This window comes from Rutilus rutilus (genome assembly GCF_951802725.1).
Source record: "Rutilus rutilus genome assembly, chromosome: 8".
Taxonomy (NCBI): domain Eukaryota; kingdom Metazoa; phylum Chordata; class Actinopteri; order Cypriniformes; family Leuciscidae; genus Rutilus; species Rutilus rutilus.
In genome coordinates this window covers 46415975-46429585 of record NC_140222.1, presented here as the reverse complement: position 1 = coordinate 46429585, position 13611 = coordinate 46415975, and the positions used below count along the sequence as shown (strand labels likewise).

Here is a 13611-nt window from a genome sequence, read left to right as displayed (position 1 = left end):
TATGTGCGAGTGCAAGTGTTGAGTGTAAAAACAAAAGACAAACTTAAATAAACTTAAGTGTGCATCTGTGTAAAATCCTGGCGTCCCGAGCGAGTCGTGAACCTGGACAGGCCACAACAGAGCAGCGCTCGAGCCTTTAGCGACCGGACCAGAGCAGGAAGAGAGAGAGAGCAATGCAGCAGGGAGTCTCCCATTTAAACACCGACTTCCCAGGTGATAGCAATTAGGCCTAAAAGAGAGGAGGGGCAGGAGAACAACCAGAAGAAGGCCAAGGGCTGTAACAACCGCAAAAAAAAAAAGTAGGTGCAGAGTCGACCTTATTTGGTGGGTTTTCTTTTAAAAACAGAAAAAGTTTTTTTCAGTCGGTGTACAGTTTACAAATCTCACTAAATGAGGAGGATGAAGAGGCTACAAGTACTAATAATGTGGATAGATGCCATAATGGTCCGAGAACGTTGCCAGCTGTGCTGGGAAAAATGCGTGTTCTTTACAGAAAATGAATGGTTCTGCAACTTTCGGGTGCAAACTGCGAAGCCAAACATTTCAGTATATTTGCGATGTACTTTGCATTCGACTGTATCGCAATACAACGCAGCTACGTGCAGCAATTCTTGAAGAGAGGAGGGTAAATAATGACTGGGGGGGGGGGGGGGGGGGTTGTGTGTGAATGCAGACACAATGGCTGGATTGCGTTTACATTACACTGAGATCCGATCACAATGCATCCTTGACTACCTCCGAACCTGGGGGTTGTTCCATAAAACAAGATTAGAATACAAGCCAGGCTTATTTTGGTTAGTCAGACTTATTGTCGGTTAAGCCTCAGGTGTTACACAGATCCTCTAACACTGACCGACAAGAACACAACGATATTACCACTGACACTCTCTCATACCATTATTGGACTTTATTAACCACTATAAGTCCAAAAATAAATACACAGTATACAGAAAATCAACTTAAATAAGGCTACAATGATAAATTAGACAATATAGACTTATGAATACATTTCTCTCTGGTTTGTTTGGCAGCTGTAGTACATGTTTATGATTAGAAGAACATTAGAACACAATCTAAAAAAAAGCTTTGTAAAGCAGAAGTTAAAATCACAAAATTAAAAATAAATAATTACAAAAGCACAGTATGAATTTTAACTGGTAAGATGAATCTGAGCTTAGTAATTGACAGTATATTAGCCTACATTTGAATATATCATAAAAATACACTTGTAGGTTTAAAATTCTAAATAAGGCACATCTAATGTCCAAATAACAAATATTTTAGCATATATATATATATATATATATATATATATATATATATATTATGTACTTTATTATGTCTTTCAATTCAAACACATTTAACACAATTATACAAATAGACAGACATCATATTTTCCCCCAATAAATATTCCTTATTTTTCCTTCTACTTTTTTTCTTTTGTGATAATACCCACCAACACACGATTAGAACAATAACCAAGAAGTACATAGTTAGACACGTTTACATATGATTTAAGGGGAAAAGACAAAAAACAATAAATAAATATGAATAAAAATGTAACATTCACATATTTATATCAAACTCTTATAATGACACATAATTCCTAATAGTTATTCAAGTAATATTATTTGAATATCAAATATTCAGTATAAAATAAGCAAATAAATAAAATAACATATAACTAGTCTAGAAATAAAAGGGAGGGAGGGTTATATAAAAATGTATATATATTCCTTTATTTTATGGAATATTCTTTGATTTTAGAGTTGCACATATCTTTTCAAAACTTATAAATTTGCTCTTAATTTCATGTTATCCTCTTCATAATGTAAAGTACATTAAGAATATATTATATGTATAATATATAAAAAATACATTCTAGAAACTAAATCTACGTGGCTGCCGTCGCATCATCCAAGTGGATGCTGCACACTGGTGGTGGTTGAGGAGAGATTCCCTGACATGATTGTAAAGCGCTTTAGGTGTACAGTAGTACATATGAAAGCGCTATATAAATGCCCGATTCTATTCTTCTATTCTTCTTCTAAATCTAACCACTCATTTAAAACTGGGGATTCTTGCTTTTTTCCAAAAAATTATTGCATTAAAAGCTGTAATTCTCAGCATTCTAAATAAGTATACATCATCTTTATTAAGTAGCATAGGTCCTATACCCACAACTATTTTTGTATCTTTATATATTTAGTTTCTTAAAAAAATCTTCCCTGAATTAGACTACTTCTGTTCGCTAGAAGTTCACTGCAACTTATCCAACATCCTAAAGATAAATTATTATAATTAGAAGATATTTCTAGTGTTATAAAATATCACATATTAATTTTCCAAGCAAAATGTATATTTTAGGCAGAATTATTGCGCCCCTCTTTGGCGCGCAGCAGCGCTCGTTCAATATGAAGATTAGCAGTAAAATGGATACATTTGCTCGACTTTCTAACATTTACAGATGGAGAATATAACTGTAAAATGTAAGTTTTGCACTGAGAAAAAAAAAAAAAACGTCACAAACGCATAAAACAGCACAAAATATAGGCTGGTTGATGGTGGATCGATTTGATCCACGATCGACCTCTAGGGCTGCTTCAGAAACGCGTGCACACGCAATTATCTAGACTTGATAAACCTGGATCAAATTAGTGAGATTGCGTGAACTTCAATTACCTTTTTTGGAACCACTTTAGCCCCAACTTATTTGTTAGGCTCATTCAAGGCCGGTTTTGGAGTTTAATCCCCGCTTTTCTAAGCGTCTTTTATGGAACAACCCCCTGGACATGCTGATTGGATAACATTCCGATCAGAAGTGCGTTTACACTTGTCTTTTCAATGTGTATGTGGTTAATATCCGGATACAGGTCGCATGTTAAAGCCAAGTGTAAACGCAGCCTTTGTAACTAATTTAGAAGAAGAATCTGACTGATTTTTCTCTATATGTAATTGCCTGTGACACCATTCATTCATTCATGATTTTTAAAGTATTTGTTTTGTTGATTCTTTTCGAGGATGGCTTTTGAAGCGTCTGTCGACATGGGAAGCAGCGGAGCTTTATGTGAGGACCTGAATAATCCTTGCAGGGAAACCGAGCTAAAGAAGATGTATGATAAATTGAGACTACAAATGTTGTCAAAGTATATACTTGAAATAAAAAACAAATCAAAGAAAGACAAAACCATAAATGAAACAAAAGAAAAGGAAAAGCTAAAAGCAAAGCTACAGGTAATGTTCTCTAACCCTAAAATTCTCTGTTATCATTCCTATTGAAACATTGTTTATTGAGGTGAAACTGTCACATCTACATAAACTCACAATGTATTCTCTATCATAGGAGGTTTTCAATAAAGCTCAGGATGACATGACTAAAAAGAAGGAAGATTTTTTATCTTTCTTTCAAGTTGACCATAAAACAGAGGAAGGTGAAAAGGGGGAGGTAAAGAAAACACAAGACAAAAGTACAAAACAGCAAACGAAGGTACAGAACTGCAAACAAAGAAATCATATATGTGTTAATTAAAAAAATCTAATCTAAAGAGAAGTGACATTAAACCATTGTACTCATTTGTTTTGTTTTTAAGAAACTGAAATACATAGAATTAGCTCTCCAAAATCTGCAAATGATAATATTTCATGAAGAGACTAGATGCTCCCAGACCGAGCACAAGGTAAAGACAAATACAGTTCTCTTCTAAGATTGACAATGTAACATATAATGTGCATAATATATGATGTGTTTTATTCCTATCTGGAATAGTTTCAGCAACTTGGTGACAGTGAACCTGACCCACTGTGTGTGTTGGCTGATGAATGTTACAAGGTTGGCTGCCTGATGGCTTTACACAATCCACCCCTGCTGCTTGACTGGAAGAACAAGGGGCCATCAGATTACCTGCCACCAATTAAGATTGAGGAGACATCTGTAAAGACTGCTTTATAGATTTAAAATACGGCTGTATGAACAAAAATCAGCAACAGCATTAGAGAGATTAGAGATTGCATAGAATGATTTATGTAGATTACATACATTTTAAAGCTATTTAACCAATAGTCAGTACTTGTACTGTGAATGCTTAGGGGTTGGTAAGAATAACAATTTTGACATGTTTTGCATAGTAAATATGTCTTGTATAATTTTTCATCAAAAAAAATACAATTATTGGGCCTGTATATTTAAGAAAATCAGGATTTTAAGCCATGTTTTTGCCTGACCTTCAGTCAGATACTCTACTTCCTCAGATAATGTCTTGTCAGACTTTCTTCTCAGTGATTCTCAGTGTAGATATTCCAATCTGCTCTAAAGGGGATTGTAAATTTTAAGCACAGATGTGGAGAGACAGTCCAGAATTCCATAATGAACCTTTGAATAATCAATTGAATTTTTCTATCAATTTTATTTTTTATTTTAATACAGTGCTCAGCACAGCTTCTTGTCAGCTAACCGGTAGAGTTTAGTATATATTATGTGTATCTTTATTTCAAGTAATTTTAAAACCTTGATTAGCTTGTTCATGTGTGTTTGATCATATGGGTAGAAGGCATCATAATATATTATGATTGATTATACAAATGATTTATTATATTTTGATCAGTTTGCTGTTGATTTATAAAATAAAACTGATATTCATAAAATTACAATGATATAAATGCAGAGGTTCCTTGCAACCTGTTCTTCACCTCAATTAAAAGTCTGTTTCACCTAAATTTGAAAATTCTGTCTTCATTTACTCACACTCCAAACCCACTTGACTTTGATGAAATTTTGTGACTCTGTAAGCTTATTTTTTCACCCCAAACAATACAGCAATACAGTTCTATCATGTAGAGTTTAGTAATCATAATCATAAAAAACTCGATTTAAATAATCTTGAATCAGCTTTTTTTCAATCAATCAATAGAATACAGATGCTTCTTCCAAAAAGCTGCGACCTGTAAAAAGTATTTTTCCTTAATTAAAAGTGTAATTCACATAAAAATGAAAATTCTGTCATAATTTACTCAACCTCCAAACTCATGACTAGTGCTGTAGTCAAGTCCACCTTTGTCAAGTCCAAATCATGTCCAAGTTCAAAGAGGTTCGAGTCCAAATGAGACAGTCAAAACAGAGACAGAAAAAAGGAGAATCCTCTTCAAGACTACGTACTTAATTATTGATAATTTGTGTGATGCAAAAGACTGCATATCTTCTATTCTAAGATATAAATTTTGCATTATTATTTGTAATGATCAAAAAGCATGTGCAGAGTAACAACACTGTATGATCAAATTTATTTTAGGTGAAGCAATTTCACTAAAGTCAAATAAACCTGAAATGCAACATCACATGTAGTGCAGAATTGGATGCAAGTATGGGATAGCAGGATCCTGAACTGAACTGGCTCTGTATCTAATCCTCATACTATAACAGTCCCAGCTTCTTTGCACTGGTCAAGCTACATTTCAAAAGGGGGTCACCTTGTGTGAAATGCTCAATTGGTCTCAGTTGAAAAAGATCTAAAATAAACTCTTGTACAAATAAGTGTAGTGTTTCTTTCTTTATACATTCAAAGCTTTACTCATTCATTAACCAAAAACCTAATATATCACCAAACATACACCTGTATACAGAGATACAATTGTAATAAGGATCCACTGGAGGCAAGTTGAGAGATGAGAACCCAAGTGCAGCATGAGCATAAACTTACTCAGCAGCAGACTACAGGAAACAATACTTGACACAGACACATGGCAAACAAGAGGGCTAAATACACAGACTTTAAACAATGCCCAACTGGCACTAAGGGGGCCTAAAGTGTGCCTAGAAAACATCCCCCACACCATTACACCACCACCACCAGCCTGCACAGTGGTAACAAGGCATGATGGATCCATGTTCTCATTCTGTTTACGCCAAATTCTGACTCTACCATCTGAATGTCTCAACAGAAATCGAGACTCATCAGACCAGGCAACATTTTTCCAGTCTTCAACTGTCCAATTTTGGTGAGCTCGTGCAAATTGTAGCCTCTTTTTCCTATTTGTAGTGGAGATGAGTGGTACCCGGTGGGGTCTTCTGCTGTTGTAGCCCATCCGCCTCAAGGTTGTGCGTGTTGTGGCTTCACAAATGCTTTGCTGCATACCTCGGTTGTAACGAGTGGTTATTTCAGTCAAAGTTACTCTTCTATCAGCTTGAATCAGTCGGCCCATTCTCCTCTGACCTCTAGCATCAACAAGGCATTTTCGCCCACAGGACTGCCGCATACTGGATGTTTTGCCCTTTTCCCACCATTCTTTGTAAACCCTAGAAATGGTTGTGCATGAAAATCCCAGTAACTGAGCAGATTGTGAAATACTCAGACCGGCCCGTCTGGCACCAACAACCATGCCACGCTCAAAATTGCTTAAATCACCTTTCTTTCCCATTCTGACATTCAGTTTGGAGTTCAGGAGATTGTCTTGACCAGGACCACACCCCTAAATGCATTGAAGCAACTGCCATGTGATTGGTTGATTAGATAATTGCATTAATGAGAAATTGAACAGGTGTTCCTAATAATCCTTTATGTGAGTTTATATATATATATATATATATATATATATATATATATATATATATAATTTTTTTTTAATCTTTATTTTTTGTATTGTATTGTGTTTGTCACCCAGGAGCAGGGGACATCGGGGTGTGGGATCCCATGTTGGGGATAGGGTGGGTGTGTTGTGGGAAGGTGAGGGGGAGTGTAAAAATGAAAAAATGTGAGCACTGTTTCATAGTTATAAGTACTGTTTCTCATTGTGTACACTTTGTATGGTTGGTGCTCAATAAAACATATAAAAAAAAAAAAGAAGGAGGAAGGATGCCCTATCTCTTGGTCACACTCTGCAGGCACTCTATATGACTATGTCACGCATGGTCAACAAGTAAAGCGAGGATTCAAATGCAGATAAGGATATTTATTAAATAAAATAAAAAAAACAGAACTACAAACAAAAACCTCCCTATGGGGGACAAACTAGACAGGCAACAGTCAGGAACATAACACTAGGGAAACATAGACAGGGAAACATAGACAACAAACCAGCACAGGACTGCAAACACATGAGCTGTGTCCCAATGTGAAGGCTGCATCCTTCGAAGGCCGTATTTGAAGACCGATTGGCCGCCTTTGGAAGCCGATTGCGCGACAGCGGCGTGACGAAGACTGTCCCAATTCAAACACTGCACGCTTCGAAGGCCGCATTTGAAGGCAGATTGCGTCACAGCAGTGCTAAGAAGGCTGTCCCAATTCAAACTCTGCACGCTTCAAAGGCTGATTGCGTCACCGCGGCGCAACGAAGGCTGCTCCAGTTTCGTATGTCATTCAAATGCGCCGCCAAATGCGCACTTCATTTCTCTGACAAACGAAGGATACAAAAATGGACACTTCGTGGCCTACCCTTCCCCAGAATTCATAGCGCGCCGGTGACGACCAGTATATAAACGGTGACGACGCAACTTCACGCAAGTTTATTCCAAAAAAATGTTGGGTGTCAGTAGTGTGGTGGCCGAGGAATTCACTTATAAATGTAAGTATTGTGTTTTAATTTATTAAAATAGCTAGCGAAACAAGTGTTAAAAGCATGAATATGGACCAAGCACTGAACCCCCTGTGTGAAAACAATCAACTGAGTTAAATGAAGCAAATACTAAATTTAATATCAACAAAATGCTTTTCTTGCTTAGTTGTTTGGTTTTGTTCTAGTATAAATAAATATATATATATATATAAAAAATATATATATATATATATATATATACAGTGCAATGCATAAGTGAATACACCCATGCTAAAGTTGACTAAAAAGAGGAATAAAAAATCATATTTTGGAAATTGAACTTAATGCCTTAATTTAAAAAATTAGGAAAAATCCAACCTTTAAGGACACCAATTTTCTTTGTGAATGAATAATGTATCGTAAATAAATAAATGTTCTTCCTTAAAATACATGGTGCATAAGTGAGTACACCCCTATGTTAAATTCCCATAGAGGCAGGCAGATTTTTATTTGCAAGTATTTTTTTTTTTTTTTAAATTTAGGATACTATGCATCCTGATAAAGTTCCCTTGGCCTTTGGAATTAAAATAGCCCCACATCATCACATAGCCTTCACCATACCTAGAGATTGGCATGGGGTACTTTCCATAAGATCATCTCTCAATGCAAATCAAACTAGCTATTAGGCTAACTGAAATAAAACCATGCCAATCTCTAGGTATGGTGAAGGCTATGTGATGATGTGGGGCTATTTTAATTCCAAAGGCCAAGGGAACTTTATCAGGATGCATAGTATCCTAAAATTTTTTTTTTTTAAATACTTAAAAATAAAAATCTGCCTGCCTCTATGGGAATTTAACATAGGGGTGTACTCACTTATGCACCATGTATTTTAAGGAAGAACATTTATTTATTTACGATACATTATTCATTCACAAAGAAAATTGGTGTCCTTAAAGGTTGGATTTTTCCTAATTTTTTTAATTAAGGCATTAAGTTCAATTTCCAAAATATGATTTTTTATTCCTCTTTTTAGTCAACTTTAGCATGGGTGTATTCACTTATGCATTGCACTGTATATATTAAGAAGCATTTACTAGACAAGCAAAAGTTATTGTATTGTTTTGGGGAAAAAATAACTCTATTAAGTGAGTTTATGCTTAAAATAAGCAAAATAATCTGCCAAATGGGGTAAGAAAAATAATCTTGTTTTCAGTTTGATTTAAGATTATTTTGCTTAACCCATTAGCAGATTATTTTATTGTTTTAAGCAATACTCACCTAATTTTCCCCCAAAACAAATAATGTTTTACTTGTGTAGTAGGCTAAATGCTTCTTGATTTAAGAATTTTCAGATGTTTGAACTAGAAACAAGACAAAATATTAAGTAAGAAAATATTTTTTGCAGTGAATTTCAAGTAGGAGGGTATAAGTAAATAAAACAGGAGCACAAATCCATCTGAAATGTGGTAGATAAAAATACCTGAAAAACATATCTTGCGTGTCTGCAATACATCGTTTAATTTACCTGAAATAGCTAGCGAAACAAGTGTTAAAACCCAGGGGTGTTTCTTAAAAAACCTGAACTTAAAAAACTGCAGCTTCATTTATCAGGTGGTCTGAGGCAAAACCTGTTGTAATTATTTTTGTTTCAGGGACCAAGGAGCAGACGGCTGACTTCGTTCATTTAAGGGCCAAAAATGATTATTTATTTACAGGGGCCAAAAACTCGGCCACTGTGGCTTGGAGGTAAAAGTCATAAAGTCATTTAAGTCATTAACCATTTGTAATATTTCCACTAGCTGCCTCTTGTATGCAAAAATTAGCCCTCACCCTATACAAAGCCCACAGCAATGAGACAACAACTAGTTAAGGCAATAGTCTTTCTCTTTGATTTTTCTTTTCTGTTAACCCTCTGAGGTCGGCAATCACTCCGGCGTGATCTGCTCGCTTTTTTCCTTATCAGGTCAGGTCATCTTTATTTATAGAGCGCTTTTAACAATGTAGATTGTTTCAAAGCAGCTTTACAGAGATAAGCGTATAATTTAAGGTAACAGAGATTGTTTTGGCTTTATAGCGGTTCTTTAATTAAGTTATTTTCCATCTAAAGTTAGTTTTGATTGATTTGCTTCCGTCGCAACGATCATTTGTTGTTAAATTAGGGGCCGCTAAGACGACACCATTCTCTCTACACAGACTTTAAACGCGAACCTGTGAGAAACGCTGATGGCGTTCACATGCGCATTTAGAATGGGTTCTATAGTTATGTGCGTTTGAATATATGTACGCAGGTTTGGAATTCCCTACAAGCCAAGCCTAAACAAAGTACTTGTCTTTCCTTATAGATTTTGATAAAGAATTTTATTTTATTTTGTCACTTCGGGGTAGGAACGCGAAACGAATTTTCCCGACAACGCCTTATCTGTATAGTGGTAGAGGGATCCTCCATAGGGAGAGACTAGTTGGCACTTCAGCACTGCGTTGTCATCGGGTCCAGGCGAAGGTCCTTCGTCAGATCTGGATACGGCCCGGATCCAGCAGGCTGCAGGAAAACCTCGGGATAAACACAGACACTAAAATTAGCGTAGATGCCATTCTTCTCATGATGTAACGAGTACATCAGGATTTATGGGAAGTGTTCCCGGTTCCGGCTGACCTACTATATGCAGCCTAACACTGAATTATAGACGTCTATAATGTATTATGTGAATGCTAGGTCAAAGAGATGTGTCTTTAATCTGGCTTTGAACTGACAGAGTGTGTCTGCTTCCCGGACAATGGTAGGAAGAATGTTCCAGAGTTTTGGTGCTAAATAGGAGAAGGATCTGCCGCCAGAGCTTTTTTTAATATTCTAGGTATTATTAACTGGCCGGAATTTTGAGATCGCAATAGACGTGAAGGACTATAATGCGTTAAGAGCTCGCTCAAGTACTGCGGAGCTAAACCATTCAGTGCTTTGTAAGTAATCAGCAATATTTTAAAATTGATGCGATGTTTAATAGGGAGCCAATGCAGTTTTGACAGAACCGGGCTAATATGCTCATACTTCCTGGTTCTGGTAAGAACTCGAGCTGCTGCGTTTTGAACTAGCTGTAGTTTGTTTATTAAGCGTGCAGGGCAACCACCCAGTAGAGCATTACAATAATCTAGCCTTGAGGTCATGAACGCATGAACTAATTGTTCCGCATTTGTCAATGAGAGCATATGTCGTAATTTAGATATATTTTTAAGATGGAAAAATGCAGTTTTACAGATACTAGACACGTGACTTTCAAATGAAAGATTGGTATCAAAGAGCACACCCAGGTTCCTAACCGACGACGAAGACTTAACAGAGCAGCCATCAAGTGTTAGACAGTATTCTAGGTTATTACGTGAGGAAGTTTTTTTGTCCAATAATTAGAAACTCTGTTTTTTCAGAATTTAGAAGTAGGAAATTACGAGTCATCCAATTTTTTATATCCGCTATGCATTCCGTTAATTTTGTGAATTGATAAGTTTCGTTAGGTAAGAAATATACAGCTGAGTATCGTCAGCACAACAGTGAAAGCTAATTCCATGTTTCCTAATGATATCTCCTAATGGTAGCATGTACAGAGTGAACAGCAACGGTCCTAGTACTGAGCCTTGTGGTACGCCATACTGAACTTGTGATCGATGAGACATCTCACCATTTACTGCTACAAACTGATAATGATCAGATAAGTATGATTTAAACCATGCTAGTGCATTTCCCCTAATGCTAGTGCATTTCCCCAACATAATGTTCGAGTCTATTGTGGAAATGCAAATTTATTAAAATGTTTAATTTAGGTTTACATTGAATTTAGCATGTTAAGGTTAGGTATAAATTATGATTAGCAGAGTTTTCTAGCAAAAGACTCTGGTCAGTCCTGTTTTACTGAAACTCTTGGAGTTTGTGTTTTAGCAAGAAAGTCCAGCCAGTCCTGTACTCGGGTCTCAGTGTTTGAATAGATATGCTGAGTGGATTAGGGTTGGCAATGCTCTCAGTCTAGAACCAGTTCCTAAACCTGTCTTTTTCGGTTCCTGCCCCTAAATGTATATAAACTGTAAGAGAACATTCACGTCAGACTTTGGTGACTGCAGCTATCGACGGCTTGTGATTTCAATAAAGAATCCTGCTGAAGAAACCACCAAGTCTCCTGGTCTTTCGATTCTAAGTTCACAACAACTTGGTGCCGTGACCCGGATGGAGAAAAAGGAAACTCAAAGAACTTCAAGCTCAAAGACCTGAATCCAGATTGAAACAGCAAGCTCAACAAAAGATCTGCTTTCCAGACTGCATCTTTTGGAATCCAGAGCGAAACTTCCAGCTAAACAAAGATTACCAGACTGAATTTTTCCAGCTTCCTCCAGATTGAAACTGATTGAAACAAAGATCTCAAAGCCTGACTGAGTTCCAGAATCTTCCTTTACAAAAGATTCGGTGAGTTGCACTCCATTCAAAGAACCGCTACAGACCAGTATATGTGTTTTATCCTCTGCGCCGTTCAGAGAAGAGTTAACAAACAGCTGCAGTGTTTGGTTAGACTAAGTTATCCTCTAAAAAAAAAAGTTTTTGTTTAGAGATGAAAGATACCCTCTGCCCGTCAGAGAAGATTAACATTACAGGTTAATATTGTGTACCCTTTGCTTTAGGCAGAGAAGAATTAGCTTTACGTGCTAGTTATTTCGGTTGATCCTCTGTTTTTTTGTAGGCAGGGAGGTTAAGTGTGAAGTGTTGGTCATTTGGAAAGTTAACAATAGTTAAGCTGTGTTAACAAGTGTACCCTCTATTGTAGACAGTAGAGAGAAGTTTTAATGTTTTGTGGGAACAGAAATTCACAAAATGTTTAGGAAAAGTACTAGACAGATTACACCTTTTTGGACAGATAGTGAATTCAAGTCTTTGTTATCAGAGCACATGGACTCCATCGTGACTGAGCCAGTCAGATTGAATTTAACAAAGAAATTTGGCATTGATCCAGAGAAAGTGTGGTCAATTGAAGATTGCAAGAAAGTGTTGGGTGCATGTATCAGGAAGAAAAATCTGAAAGGCATCATCTGTTGTCACCGAGAATTTAGCTTATCCATTGCACAAGAACAAGCTCATTGTATTGCTATGTTAAACGATCAGAACAAACAATTGCAGACTCACATGTCCTGTCTCAAGACAAAGGTGGGCCATAACAAAGCCTCAACCAAATATGATTTAGAAGACCAACAGTCAGATGAAAGCTATCCTGATTTACAGTCTTTTGATAGTATAGACAGTGTTGTATAAAGTACTAGAAAGCAATACTTGAGTAAAAGTACAAGTATCATACTAGAAAAAGACTTTGGTAGAAGTGAAAGTTACCTTTTAGAATATTACTTAAGTAAAAGTCTTAAAGTATCTGATATATACTGTACTTAAGTATCAAAAGTAATTTTCTGATATTTAATGTACTTAAGTAATTGAAGTAAAAGTAAAAGTTTTTTTTTTTTTTTGGTTATGCGTTGAATTCATCGATCACGGAAACGCGAAAAACTGGAGGGACTGTGTAGCCTGTACTGGCTACTTGTGTTATCGTTTATTTCCCACTGCATGTACCTTTAGCTGTAAAAAAAAAAATTGCATCACAATAAGTGTATTGTGATTGTCACTAACATTTTTGTAATTAAACTGAATTTTATTAGGTTTAGTGACATGTTACAATGTTTAGATGGTACAATTTCTGGTAAGCTACGCTTTTTTATTATTTCAATTCAATTGTGATTTGATTTAATATTGACTCATTTGTATAAATATTAGGTAGGCTACACAAGATAGGCGTTAATTTTTCTCAACAAAAAAAAAACCAAACAATAAAAACAACTCACCTAATGCTGTAAACATACAGAGAGCCCTATCAGCTGGTAGTAGGCTATTATTTAAGGTTAAAAATAATTAAATATAATGCGTTTTTTATTATTATAATAAAACCTTTAATGATATAAGTAAAAATATAATAAATATGTAATATAGAACACATATTTAGCAAAATACTCTCTATAGCTATTTTTTTTTCTTGCCAACTGTGCTATAGGCTAGCCTATGTTTATTAA

The 13611-nt window shown here is 35.9% G+C and overlaps 1 protein-coding gene across 1 annotated transcript in view; it reads left to right on the top strand.

Moving 5' to 3' along the window:
- LOC311296301 (uncharacterized protein) overlaps nt 1-4710 on the top strand; it is a 141557-nt gene extending 136847 nt beyond the window's left edge. Inside the window, exons 11-14 of the mRNA XM_084418007.1 lie at nt 3021-3234; nt 3344-3487; nt 3591-3677; nt 3767-4710. Of these exons, the coding sequence (XP_084274133.1) occupies nt 3022-3234; nt 3344-3487; nt 3591-3677; nt 3767-3949 (627 nt within the window). The 5' untranslated portion in view covers nt 3021 and the 3' untranslated portion in view covers nt 3950-4710. The remainder of the gene's footprint in view (nt 1-3020; nt 3235-3343; nt 3488-3590; nt 3678-3766) is intronic.
- Nucleotides 4711-13611: the final 8901 nt, after the last annotated feature.